At 45.8% G+C, this 14,879-nt stretch overlaps 1 protein-coding gene across 4 annotated transcripts in view; it reads left to right on the forward strand.

Annotated features, from left to right (window-relative positions):
• Positions 1–2,207: 2,207 nt before the first annotated feature.
• gria3b (glutamate receptor, ionotropic, AMPA 3b) overlaps positions 2,208–14,879 on the forward strand; it is a 73,442-nt gene continuing 60,770 nt past the window's right edge. For 2 of the 4 annotated variants that reach the window (XR_014597225.1, XM_084010478.1), the window contains exons 1-2: positions 2,208–2,372; positions 2,861–3,019. Coding sequence is in view for 3 of the 4 variants with exons in the window: in XM_084010478.1 (XP_083866604.1) it covers positions 2,294–2,372; positions 2,861–3,019 (238 nt within the window). In the remaining variant the exon portion in view is untranslated. The remainder of the gene's footprint in view (positions 2,373–2,860; positions 3,020–14,879) is intronic. The other 2 variants (XM_084010476.1, XM_084010477.1) reach the window with 1 other exon arrangement.

The raw sequence follows: 14,879 nt of genomic DNA on the forward strand, positions 1-14,879 counted from the left end.
GCATGTTTTTATCACATGACCACAAGAAGAAGGTTTGTATGACATCATTATTATGTGATCACAAGAAAAATACAGGCTTGTTCTGTCAATATGACATCATATTTATACAGTAAAAATAATTGTTTTTTAAAAATCCATGTTCTAGTTTCTAACTTATTTTCTTGTGTTCCCCCCGAGAAGCAAAGATGATGATTTCACTCTGTTGTTTGGAAGAGAAGGCAGGGAGCAAATGAATAATTCTTCCTGGTGAGGCTTGCAGTACTCAGAGCTATAGCTTGTGTATCATCATCATCACCATCATCATCATCATCATCACCATCATCATCATGAGATAAAAGGCAACATCTTTTCATCTATTTCACATCTTTTCCACATTGCCTTGCTCGAGTAACACTCCTGTGATGGTTTTTCAAACCCAGAAAGGCATGTCATATAATTATTTGTTTTCATATAGATCATATCTGTGAATTTCCACTCATGTGGAAATAAATTGAATTCCTGCTGAGGTTGAGCTGAGGGGATAATGCGGCGTGGCCAAAATGTCCTAATTGCAAATAATTCAGCACAATCATCACCACTTAATATCAATTACATCAAGGTCTTATCTCGAATGCCCCCCCCCCCCCCCCCCCCCCCCCCATGTGGAACAACGCTGCTCCTTTTCGGGATTTGTTTGAAAAACAGCATGATTAACTCGATTCACGCAGAATCAATTTAACGGCTGCTTTGGTATGCCGTCAATGAATCGTGCTATACAAACATCTTAGCAAGCCTACCATCACAAGTGGCCTCTTGTTATTCACTAAAACAACCACCACCGTTGCAGATGCAGGTGTGGCGTGATGAGAGCTCGTGGATATAGCCGCGGGTCACAGTTTGACATTGGTCATTATGACTTCAGCCACTGAGGTCAGGCCACCGACGTCCTGCTACACTGACACCGAGGCTGTGGAGACCAGAGAATCAATGTGATGTCATCCCAGATTCATCCCCTGAGAGCCGGTGAATCAAGATCAACTCTCCTTGGAAACCCCCCTCTCCCCCACACTCTGATGTCTAGGTCATACTATATCATTACTTGATTGAACGATTAACACCACGCTTTCGAACACATGTTCCCAGCTACACTCGTGTTATTCAACTTAATGTGAAAAATGATCCTACGCATCGACTTGAAGACGATGTGTTGTCATGCATTCCTGTATGTTTTGATCATTGAGGCTTGATCATCATTGTAGCAGCATTACCGCTAAAAAGTTTAACACGTGACACATTCTGTCACGTGTTAAAAGGCACTCATTGCATTGCAGTATCAATAGCTGAAGCCTTCTGCAATGCAATTAGAAACTCAATTTTCAAAGCGCTTTGCCGAGGGAGATAAATGGGCCAGTGATCCCTTAATTGTTCTCTCATAGGCAGAATCACAGGAATGGTAGATATTCCAATGGAGGCGATAGAGACTCAAACCTGGAGTAAATAAAAATACAACGTGCAAAGAAGGCTAACACGTTTTTTTCACTCACTTTCTGGCATTTCATGATCCTTTTCAGCACCATAGACAGTTCTGTTGGCTTTATGTCGCCACATCCCTCTGCCCTCACGTGTGTGTGCGCGCGTGCGTGTGCGCGCGTGTGTCCGGGGCATTATGTGTGTTTAACTTTCCCACCTATAATAACTTATTTCTTTACCTCTTCCTAACCCTAAAATGCCATTGCTAAGCCGCACGGATAGAGTGAGATTGCAGAAGTAATGGAAAAAGATACAACATGGGCACAACACCCTCCCTCCCCTCCCGGAGAGAGACATGCAGCAGCTGGACGTGGCCGGGCTATCCGGAATCATTGGCCACCTGAGATTGCAGTGTTTCTATTGATTCGGCGAACATAATATTGACAAGTGCAGATTTTATTCCAAGGCGTCGTAATCTGGTGGGTTGAGGTTTTTTTTTCTTTTCTTAATTTAACGTCAGTTTCAAGTTTGACCAACATTGGCCCGCCGCAACGGGTCCAATCGGAGTTCAGATCAGCTCCCCCCACCCCCCACCAGCCCTCCCCTCCTCTCTCTCTCTCTCTCTCTCTCTCTCTCTCTCTCTCTCTCTCTCTCTCCCCCCTCTCTCTCTCTTAGTTGCAAAAAAATGCTCTGCAGCTGGGCTGCACCTCAATGAACCTAATTGGTGCACTGTGAGCGACCATCATCTATCCACCGGATTTCCATCGCGCCCGGCTCCCATCCAGAACATATGAATTTGCTTAGACAGAGCCTTTTGAGGAGTTGAACAGATAGGTCGGAGAAAATGGCACAGCGAGTGGTTTTCTTTCTACTGTGGCTCTTTGACAGATCGTTCGCAGGATTCCCCAATCAGATTAATATCGGTAAGTGTCTTTGTTGTGTTGTGTTGTGGGGGGAGAGAAATAAGGGGCTGCTGGTTGTGGTTCGTATACCGGAGCAAGGTTGCACATTTTCTATACCGGGGAGAATTGTGCACGGAGCGCGAAGCTCTGCGCAATGAGACGAACTTGATTCTACGTGTACGCTGCGACCTCAAAGGCGCTGATTCTGTAGAAAAAAAACTGTACGTTAAAGCTGGTGTTGTTTGGCTCGTTTTGAATGGTTGGCTACACATGTAGCACGTAATAAAGCAGGAAGACGGTCAGTTCCGTCGCTCGATGGTGAAGAGTTGCAGACAGGCGCGCTGGTCAGAAATGCATGATAGTTATTCCTTCAAATACAAGTCAGACACAATTCTGTCACAGCGGGACGTTCAGAGTGAAATAAACGAGGTCCAACAATGACGAGACTTAAAAAAAATAATAAAAAAGCATTGTGTGATGTTGATTTTCTCCCTGCCCATCTCTTTAAGGGGGACTGTTCATGCGTTCCACGGTGCAGGAGCACAGCGCGTTCAGGTTCGCCGTGCAACTCTACAACACCAACCAAAACACCACTGAAAAGCCTTTCCACCTCAACTACAACGTCGACAACCTGGAGTCGTCCAACAGCTTTTCGGTCACCCATGCGTGTGAGTGTGCTTCTATTTCAGTCATGTCCAGATTCTCAAACCCACTTATGTCCACAGCGGAGAGGAGAGCGGAGTGGAAATCATTTGTGTCAAACTCGTCCATATGGAGCTCTGTATGGGCTACATCTCAATCCAGGGGAAGGCAGTTCAAGTTCATCCCGCCTCACTCTGGGTCATAAAGTCTCAACGGGGATGTGCAAATACAGATTTGCCTTACGTACACAGTGTTCCTCCCCATATGTATCCTACATAATTTTTATCTGGGTTCACAATATGCACACGTCCTTTTTCCCCGTATACTGACAGTATTTGTGGTTGGAAACCTCATTCACAGCATGTGTGTGTGTGGAGTTTTACAGTGGTGATATATTACTTATAATACACTAATTCCACATTGTAATATAAGTTCCTTTTGGCAACATACTGTATACATGCCGGCCTCAAGAATGCAGCCAATTACACGAACCCTGTGTCAAGGACTCAGTGCTGCAGGAGCGCTGGTGTTGTGGAACAAAATTGGATGTGTATTTTATAACGTGACAAGTGTTTTTCATCACATAAATGATTCACTATTCAAGAAGAAAAGGATATAAAGTGAACACTTTATTTTCCCTCTCTGTGGGTTTTATGTGGTTGTCGTCCATCCCATGGTGCAACTGGTGCAGTGGCTGAGTCCTTTTTTTTTCTTCTTTTTTTTCCTACGCCCCCGTCGGCTGTGGTTTCTTGAAATCAGCTGAAACAAGGGTGATATAAGGGGCAGAAATTGAGACGAGAGTGTCATTTTGTGATGTCATTTGACACAATGAGTCGAGTTTGGCTGAACGGGACGAATTTGGAGACACGACTCTGTCTGGCTGGTGCGGTCGAGTCCCCCTAACCCCTGTGTGGCACGGTCATAATGGCCCCTCTGACTCGCCATGTGCCGGAACATCTCCTCCTGCGGCGTCCTCTGACTTCCCCCTGTGTTACAGAGCATCTCCCCCAGCATTGCAGAGTCAGCTCATTAGCACCCAGCCCTCATAGCACCTCACCGTGCTGTCATTGGGTGAAAGGGGGTGGGGGGGAGAGAAAAAAATCCATAGCTCCACAACCAACGCCAGCAAATGAGTTGGGCTCAGACCTGCAGAGGAGGTGGGCCTGAGCAGCCGGGAAGATAAAGCAGAGCATCATATCACAGGCAGCAGGAGCTGCAAGTGCCCTAACGAAGGCATCCATAAGAAACAATAAGCAAATGAGAGTGAATAAATAATAGATAGTGCCGTGCAATTTCACGCATGTTGAAGAGGAAAGGAAGCATGGTAGAAAAAAGGCTTGATATCAGAATCTAATTAAATTCAGGGGCAGACAGAGCTTTAGTGAGAGGAAGGGGCTCCTGTGGGAGCCGTGGCCCCGTTTCTGGTTTTCTTGCTGCCACGTCTTAGCGTCTCTCCGTCAAGAGCTCTGTCTCAGGACTGCCTTGAACTTGAGATGCGAGAGAAAAGCGACGAGCTTTTAATGATGCAATAAAACCGACGCTGACAAAGAAACGTTTCGGTCAGTGTTCGCGAAAATGGCAGTGCGATTGTCAAATTTCATTATCATATTTGGAGCTGTTCTCTTGCTTTGATGTGCGTATTAATAATATGCTCTGCTTGAATTTCCTCTGAAAGTGTTGAATGTTTAGACTGCTACATTATACAAAGGAGATGTTTTATTATTAACACACTAAAAGCCCTCTCCTTACTGTAATTGTTAAATAATCAGCAAACCGAGCAAAGACGGTACTTAAAACGGTCTGATGTGCCATTCTCTTTCTAGTCTGACTCGTGTAAAGTTTGATCTGCTACTTTTTTCAAGGTAGTGCCCCGAGACTCTCGTCAAGCTGAGCTCGCAAACCACCGACAGCTCATGCTGAGCTCACAACAGTCCATAAGCACCTCAGATTGTCTCTACCAATATAGCGAGGAAAATAGAGATGACGGTTATTAGATATCACTTATGTGCTGACTTCCAGGCCTTTGAGGCTTGCCTCTAGTGAGTGAAGACCCTCCGTTTTTTTCCCTGACTTTCATATTCGTCAGCATTCGTTTGTCCTGCATGTTGTCACAATTATTTAGTGGACATTCAGATTTCCTTTGTCATCAATAATCCCCCAGTGGTCGACTCAGACCTTTGTCAGCAGCACATTTATTTTGTGATCAGGCATGCTTTTCTTGTGTTTTTATTATTTTTTTTTTTCAAAAGTGACATTTATGCCGGTTTGGGGAGAAAATCTATTTCGAGGCAAGCTTCATTGCTTTGATCAAGATGAGTTCTGGCTGCCTAAGGCCCTGCAGAGTGGTTGAAATGACAGCATTTGTTTTGTCTTGTCCGGACTCCTTTTTTTCTTGAAGCTGATCTTCTTCCCTCCTTGCTCTGAGACAGATACTGCCATGGCCCTCTTCTCTGACTCATCATGTAGATCACCCCCCCTTCCTCATTTGCTGTACATCCTTTTAAAAGTAATATAATAGAGGCAGGGGAACAAGAGGCTGTGCACACAGTGATTCCAATTAAACTTGCCGGTGTTTATTTTGCTTTTTAGAAACAAAATATGGAAATCCTTAGGTGCGATGAAGGCACAGTCTTGTGTCAGAGCCATTTCTTTCAAGTCAGTTTAAAAACCCTATGCTATTAATTGAATTAGTGGCCGGCAGCAAAACAATGTGTGGCTTCAGTAATCCTTAAGGCTTGGCTTTGTACTGCGGAGGCATGATGTGTGCCTCGGTGGCAACACTGTTGTTGCTTTGAAGTGACATCAGAAATGGTGAAATATGTAATTACCAGTGCCGGGTCCATAATAGCTGTGGAAACTAGGAGTCAGGTGCGCTCACAGAGTAGACAGGGGTAGTTCAAAGCAACGGGTGCCAGTTTGAAGAAAGCAGAGTAGACAGCATTAATGTTCCTGATGGTCACGGCTCGCCAACTTAATGACACCGCCATCCTTTTCTCTACTGTTTACCCTTCTTCTTCCTCCTTTTACCTGAGGCGAAAGAAAACATCAAGCCCCCTCCCGCCTCTCCTCGCCATGCTATTTATTAGATTACTCGCCTTGATTCCTGTTAAAGGCAGATTTTGTAATGCTTGGCTTTTGAATCTCATCTCCCTATTCCCCATTCCTCATTCTGTTAATGGTCTGTGTTCCCTCTGCCAGCCTTTTTTGCATGTGCCTACCCCTCTTTTATCGAATCCACCAGGTCCTTAAACCCTGGCAGTAGCAGATGCTACTCTGGCTGCACAGTTCAGCCACCGTCTCCCACCGCTATTAGCTACTGTAGGCCAAACTGCTTTGTTCCAAGAGCGTGGAGGAAAAACAGATAAATCAAAGAGTCACTGGGATTTGCGTTTGTCATTTCGCAAATGGAAGAGAGAGAAAAGCAGAATGACTATGAAGTGCATCTTAATGTAAATAGAGACGAGATGAGGTTAAAGGTACAGTTTGACATTATGAAAGATATGCTTATTTGCTTTCTTACTGAAGGTTAGTTGAGGTAATTAAGACCACTCATGCCTGTATGGTAAATATGAAGCCAGCATCCTGTTAGCCTAGCGCAACGACTGGGAACGGCTAATCTGGTAGCTTGAAAGGCAACAACATCTGCCTACCATCACATCTAAAACTCACTCATTAATGTTGTATCTCATTTCTTTAATTCATACAGGGGTATAAAAGCTATTTTACAGATTATGTTATGTTATGTATGAGTTGCGGGGGAATCTAAGACTCCAGGAAGTTACAAAAGCAGTGAATTGTTGTTTATACACTTTGGTATTTGGTTAAACAAACAAAGGGGTTTAGAGGTGATGGTGGTAGGTGTATTTTATTATCTTTGACGGAGCCATGCTGTTTCCAGCCTTTATGCTAAGCTAAGCTAACCTGCTGCTGGCTTTAGCTTCATATTTACAGATCTGAGGGAGTGATATCGATCTTGTCTTCTAACTCTTGGCAAGAAAGAGGATAAGTGTATTTTCCAAAATGAACTATTCCTTTAACGGTGGTGCCAGACGTTGCCTTATTGTCAGCATGAAGCAGCGTGCAGAAATAGGAATTATCGTACATAATTAGTGTGCTGCGGCCTGACTGGATGTTTCATTCCACAAGGTGCTGGATGATCAATGGTGAGCAACACCAGGGCAGTTCTAGGATCGGCAAGTGTATGGAGCCTATTGGATTTCATTACACGCTCAGGAGGAAAACTCCAGCTGATGCTTGTACTTGGACATGGGATATCATCAAATCTCACTAACATGGTTGCAGCAGCCTTTTTTTATTGTCCAGACACAACACATTCTCAGAAACATCTTCTCCACTGACCTTTACGTCTACTGAGAGAGTGCTAGCTCCGCACAACCCAGGAACACCAACAGTCTCGAACACCGGCGGGCCACTCTATGACTGAGCACATGTGGCAAACGGCATATGTTGTGAAGCACAGACGAAAGGGCCCTTACTAAATCTTCACCCGTATTGTTCTCTATAGCTTTTGGGGCTGTTGGCGACGGCGGTGGTGGCGGCGGTGGCGTGTGAACGGATGGTAAACAAAGCGACAGGCAGGCATGTTTTTTGCCGCGCATGGCCTGACAGATACAGGCTACGGTCGAGAGAAGCTCCTCAGGTGATTGTGGTAGTGCGACACTTCTTGTCCTTGCAGGCTGTAACTTAGCTTGAAAGGTGTGACCAGGCTAACATGGCCGGAGAAGCTGGGAAAGAGTGAGGAAACGCAGCGGTGGGAGGATAGAGACAAAGATTAAGGCATGTTTTAGATGTTGCTTCTGTGTGTGACTGTGCGTGTGTGTTAGTGTGTGTGTTAGTGTGTGAGAGAGAGAGAGAGAGAGAGAGAGAGAGAGCTTCTCCAGGCTATGGGGGTTGTGCTGGGACATGCCGTCACAGTCCAGCTGTGTAGGAGGCACAGATGGAGGTTTGTTTATGGACACACAGGCATGTGCATATGCATGCGTGTGGATGCACATATGCGCAGAGAGCCACGGACACACATGCATAGACAGACACGTCCCGTCTCCCTCTTCGCATTCCTCGCAGAGTGAATTCCCTGTTCCACACTTCATCATTCATCCAAAGTAAAGGTCACACTTAAAATACTGCTTCCTTTTTTGCAAAGGTAATTTTTTAGAGATTCCGTTTTGGAAATATGTATGTAGGCTAGGATTTATGTGAAATGCGAAAGAATAAACGAGCGTGATTGATCGGCGTCATGACTGTGCAAAAGCCTCCGAGAAAAACGGGAGTCACCGTAGAGGAACATAACGGTGTGCCGGGCGGTCTCGGAGGCTGGGTTAGATGAGTGGAACAGTAACGGCCCCGGATGAGGTTACATGCTCTGGGCAAGTCCTCCGAGAGAGGAGCGGGACATCGGCAGAAGGGGCTGACTGACAGCGTAGCTCAGATTTAAAAGAGAAAAGTGTGAGGCAGAGAAAAGGTGGAGTTTCTGTCAGCTACAGTCATGTATTATGGTCTTACTCGAGCTTAAACATGTCTGGCAGAGTTATTATCATCATTTTTTTCATGATCACTGTGACTAAATGGTCAATTTGATATTACTTGTAACTACTCGTGCTGCAGTAATTGCTTCTACATTCCAGCAAAACACTGTATGTCTTGCTGAAGTTCTCGTTCTTATGATGTACTAATAACTCATCCAACATTGTCTGTTATTTCCTTGAAGTCTTGCTGCCGTGACTACAAACACTGGTACTGACTGTTGCTTTTCTTATACTGCAAACACATAAAAGGCTGTGGGAAAACTCCAAAGGCCAAATGGAACATTAGTTTGACCTAATTTTCTGACCATGAGATGCCCTCCGCTTTCTTATTTATTTATTCATTCTTTCTAAAGGCAGGCGCACGGTTGAAGCTGTTAATGAGATACAGACTCAGAAAACATAGAACACACTCCGAGGCAGATTCAACACAATGAATTTTTAATCGGAATATCAAAAGATCCTCTTAAACCCAACCTGAAGGAGAAGTGTTGCTGTCGGAGTGCTATTTGTCTTGGAATCAATGACGCCGGCAGATGTTGTTTGATAAAACAACAGCTTTCCTCCCTCGCTGCTGCCGCGGTGGCTTCACATTTCCATATACCGCTCACAAACACTGGGCATTTGGCCACTTCGGCAGCTATGGAATGTAAAAAGGAATCTAGTGTAAAGGGAAGATCTCCCGACTTGGAAGATGAGTGAATGGCGTCACAGATTTACATTGGTACTGTTTTCTCCAGCAGTGACAGTTATCAATCCTTTGTGGTGTGTTCAGACCTACTGTGGAGTCTTTGGATATCGTATTGATTTCCTTTATCTATTTCCAGGGGCAAGTGTGATAAATTGCAAGCGAGAAGAGGGATTAAGGTGAAATCATTATGAATGGGCTGTCACGGCGCCCTGAAAATATCATCACCTTACAGCGTGCGGTCGTGTCACACCAACGGCCAACATGGAATTAGTGAATCCGGTGCTATATATAGCAGCATAGTGAATATAGTATTTTAATAATGCATACTACAGTAGTCCTGGGGACAGCTAGAAATCCTTTACATGTGTCGGTGACGTTCCACGATTGCCCATAAAGCTGTTGGACATAAATTTGTTGACTGTAACATTTCCACAACTATAAAAACTATTCACGCCACAGCTGAGCAATAAAAACCCCACTGTTACCATTAACCAACCAACCAAGAATAGCTTTAAGAATCATGTGTGCACCACTGACCCATATGCAAGCTTTATGGCAAACCCACAAAAGTGTGGATCTTTTTTTTTTCATCTGCAGACATGATGTAACACGACAGCCCATCGACTCTCCGCACATCTGTTCACCACTGTTCAAATAATAGGGTGGTTTCGGGTCTATAAGTCAACGATGACAGACGCAAGTCTGTGTTCCCTTATTGAAGATGGTATCAGCGCTGCGTGATGAACAAGAGGAGCCGGGCTGACCGTCTAAAAAGCAAAACGCACAATGAGGGACCGCACAGGGGGGGTGCGCACAAAATCCTAGTGATGCATTAGACGCATTCGCTGCTGTGCTCTGTGTGAGGAAAACTGTTTATGATAAGAAAAGGCGCGCGTGTGTGTGTGGTGCGTTTTAAGTAAAATGAACAGGGGGCACGCTGCCATGTGAACTATTCATCTCAGGTGCATCAGGGATATGTCTGCCAGCCGCTCAGCTCCATGTGATGGCTGCTTTCCATTTTGTTTTCTCAATGAGCAAAACCTCTCAAGGAGAGTGGAACATGTCGTTTGTGGCAGAGATTATTTTTCACTTGGAAATGTCATTTGCCTTTTATGCGGCAGTTGTAAAAAAAGGCAGGGATGAAGTAGAGAAGAAGAAAGGAAGGGCATTTTCCAAACTTGTCTCCTGTAAAGATCTCTTACATTGCAGTCAGCACTTTTTACTCTTACTCCCCCTCTCTGTCACTCTCATTTCTATATTTCTCCCTTAATATGTCTTTAATCTCTCCCACAAAGCTCATTACAGCTATGGTCCTGCAGTCGTTGCAGGCGCACTCGGCTAGCTATTGGCCATTCACTAGACTCCCCGACAATACCCGTAATCACCGAATCAGTAATCCCCTACTTGAGCTGGAATAGCACATCCGCATCATGCCTCATCGGAAGTTGCTGCATTCGCGGGGCTTCGCTGGGTCCAAAAGAAAGTCTGGAGTCCTCCTCAATAGGAGATGCTGACTGCATTGTCCTGTCCAAGGTCAGACAGCCTGTGAAAGGAAAATACGTCGGAGCCTTTTATTATTCCTGAAGAGCCCAGAGAAAAGCATTAATTGGCACCTATTTTCTGTCTAATCTTGTCGGACCACTTGGACCGCGTTATCACCTGTTTATTGTTTGGGTTCTTGCAGGTGCGCACATGCATTCGTGAGTGCGATTTCGTACGGTCAAAAATGTCAGACCGGTGGTGTTGGCGATGAATATAAAACATCAACAAGGGAGTGTCACGATGCACTCTCCCAAGTAGTAAATATTGGATCACCGTGCAACAGGGCTTCCAGCTTCCAGCCCTCCGTCAGCCGACTGAGCAGATTGATCCGCACGTTTCTGGCCCGTTTCGAAAGAGGCAGTCGCTAGCAGAGCCCTGCCAAAGCTGCATGTCTGTGCAGAAACAAGGGCTCCATCATAACTGATTGCTTGTGACAGTTCACAGTCGCCGGGCCACTGGAGCATCATAACCTTGTGAAACTAGTGTATGGGCACTCTAGCATGCAGGCTGAAGGAGAGGAGGAAGAAAAAGGAAGGAAGATATTAGCATATTCCTCAGTGATACAGAGATGCAAATGAGACATGCCGTGCCTCTGTGGTTAATATTAAACACATCTCATGCAATGCGTGGCACAATGCAGACCAACACATCTGGAAACCGGGGGTCGGGATTTCTAGACTATTGCGGCGACTGTGATTGCACTCGCAGATTGAAGACCCCGGCGACGTCGATCTGTTGACGCGTCGGAATAAACTGCTGATGACACCGACGCAGAAATGTCTTCTGGCGGGGCCCCGAGGAGCCAACCCGAGCCTCTCGAAACACTTCATCTCTGTTGTCACATTTTCTGATTGTTCACTGATTCACGTTGAATTTGCGAGTTTAATTGAATCTGCGTGAATGCCGCGAAGAGTGGAGCGAGAGTCAAGCGGCCACGAGTAATGCGCGTGGAGTTATTTGTCGTCTACGAGGCTGCGAGGCGCTCTGAATCATCGGCTGCGAGGTCTTCAGGGAGATGGCTGCTCTTGGTCACTCTTTCCGACTTAGATTAAGGAACCTCTATTTGTAGGTGTGCGCAAGATTAAATTGTGACGCGGTGGGGTTATCTTCCATTACACGCATCTTACGGTGGGTTCTCCTGTCTTTAGTGCTCACTATCCCCATGAGTGAGAATTAAGTGAACATGATGTGCTCGCCCAACCGCGACCCTCCTCTGTTTCTCCCTCCAATGGTTAATTCGGAGAGTGCTGTTGTGTGGCTCTTGCCATTTCACACATGGCTACATAAAACCTGTGGGCGGTTGCTCCCAGGCCGCTGTCCGTGTTTGTGTGTCCATGCATGACCGTGTGGTGAAATATTGAAGTGTTCTATCATCAACCATTGGGTAGCCGCCGGCCGCGATTCCCGTTCCCTTTAATTTTATTTTTTTCCCCCTCCCGTCTTTATCTTGGTGGCGTGGCTTTATCTGCTCCGGCGTGGCGTGCATATCAGGGGGGGGGAAAGGCAAACCTCATCTGGACCCATGACAGAGCTAATCCATCGCAGCTGCAGAATGAAAAGGCCATTTGGAGTGAATCCGTTCCAAAGGCCTCAATGGAAAGCTTCTTTCAGACGCCGGTGACCTTTGCGGCCCTGACCGCGCTAGAATATGATGAAAAAGGACTTCAGTGGCTTAGCTATGTTTATGAGAGGAGGGAATAGTGGAGGAGAGAGGCGCAGCGCCGGAGATCGGGGAGAAATGAAGTGACCAACCACTGTGTTTGTGTTTGCCTGCCTGTGATGTGAACTGGATTGTAAGTACATAGCACAGCAGCGCTTCTTTCATCCCTCCGCCTACCTGTCTTCTATAGTGAGCCGAAGCGAGCTAGATGTCCAGAATTCGCTGTCAGGGGATTTGTGCGCTTTTATCCACGCCTCTGTAGATGAGCTGTAGCAGAGCCACGGTGGCTGTGAAGTGGACAGTGGCCAAGAGTAGCATGCTGTTCAGTTTAAAATTAACTTACCATAAAGGAGTGTAGGATACGTGTGAAATAGCACCTTGCTTTCCCTCGTGTAAACGGCCAGCGAGGCTGAATAACGTACCTTTCTTAAGTGTACCAAGGGCACAGAGAATTCTCTTCTTTCCGTCTCAACACTTTGTTCTATGTATTTTCCTCCTGCCCATTGTGGTGCTGCTGCTGTCGCCACTGTACCAAGTCCCATCCCTGAGCTCTAAGGGGATAGGCTTTGGCTCTTTTATGCACAAAGAAGCTTAAGTTTGGAAATTGCTTTCAAGTGGCCGAAGTTTGCGAAACGTCAGTGAAGAGTTCGCTCCCAATTTCAGGTTTTTGTCTCAGAGTTAAGCTTTTTAGCCCTAGGACTCCCTGTAACTCGATGAAATATTCAGGTGTAATGAAGAGGAATGTCCTATGATTTCACAATAGACCAAAAGAAGGGGATTGGCAAATAATGCAGGTATAATTAAAAAAACACAACTTATCTAACAGGAGTTAACAAGTGTCAGCGTACCCCCGCCCCCCTTACTTTCCACCCGAGGTATCGAGCTGCTCCTGCCTTTAGTGGGGATTGGACAAAGTGCAGCAGACCATGAGACAATCCCCGTCTATGGCATTTTCTGACCACCCAATCAGACCAGCCGGACCAATTGCCACCGAAAGTGGAGTCGACCGCCCCAGGAGGAGAGGGAGGAGAGCCGAGATGGGAGCTCAGATTATCTGGCTAGGACCTAATGCTACTCTGCTACCCTGTGTGCTCCTGGATAATGTCTGGTCACAGGAAAATACCGTGGATGAAATAGGACTTCAGGCTAAACCAGCAAACGGGAGGTCGGTGACCGTTGTGCCCACATCTTTACAGAGACCTGACCTCCCGGATCAAGCTGCAGAGGCGGACCGTGTGACAGAGCGAAGGACTCCGGTGGGACAAGAAGAGGCGGAATATCAGTGTTTTCATCAATGATGCTTGTTGCTCGAACAAAGTCAAATTTGATGGACAATGTTTCCCTTGATGTTGAAGTGAATGTTATGGTGGCCATTTCATCTTCTCCAGAGATTGTTTTTGTACTTTTTTGTTTGTAATAAGGGATTATTAATGAAATGACAGGTGATAATTTGACCATTTCCAGCAACTAGCTTCTAAGGGAAGCCTTTTTTTTGCCTTTGCTGTGCTGATCCCCTCCATATCAGCATGTTTTGATCACAAGACTGATACCTGTAAACCTGGGACTTATGCCGACTTCACTACATTGCAGAAAATGCACCATAACAGATCATATATCAGTCAGGCGTCTCATTAGGCTGATTGTATTCCTTGTTGGCATTAATGCGCAGCACATATCCCGACAATGAAAGGTCTGCTGAGCATATCTTTTCATTTAATATGAGAAAATGACTTGCATTCCTCCCTCCAAGTGGCTAGATGAAATGGTTCTAAAATCCCTCGCTGAGACTCTTTATTGGTTTTTGTGGGGACATTTGCTTGAGAAAAGTAAGGTGAGTGAGGCATATTCAAGGGTTTATCTGTCAGAGCTCTGGCATATATATGATGGCGGCTCGCTCATTGTCACAGCTCTTTGTTTTCCATCTCTCTCCCTCTCTCTCTACCACCTCCAGCATTATCATTCAGTGACAGCGCGCCATCTCAGCAAGGGCACTAATAAGATGAAAAGTGGTGCTGGACTCCACATACTTAACCAAGCTTGGATTGAGGCTGAGAAGGAGAGGGAATTCTTTAAGTGATGTCTTCAAGGTTAAACAACTGGTCCCATCTCCCCGTCTTCATTGCCTTTCGAAGAATAATAATAGAATAAGTCAAAGAGCTGGTAGAGACCGGTCCTGGAGAGGTATTAATGAAGGCCTCACAATGCAAATCCCTCAATGGCACGGCTTGGTTTGTTTCATCGACGTCGGATATGAAATGTGACATGTAATTTGATTAGCGACACCAGGGGCCAAAGGCTTAGTTTACAGGCGCAGGAAGTGCACCTCGTGAGAGTGGCAGATTGCCATCCCCTCTTGGTGGCCACTGCGCAGCGCACTCTTGGCTTCGCTTGTGCATACAAACCACGCACGAGGCGACACAGATCAGAAATCTCCCTAAAGCACCGAAACA

Source organism: Eutrigla gurnardus, assembly GCF_963514095.1.
Source record: "Eutrigla gurnardus genome assembly, chromosome: 5".
Taxonomy (NCBI): Eukaryota; Metazoa; Chordata; class Actinopteri; order Perciformes; family Triglidae; genus Eutrigla; species Eutrigla gurnardus.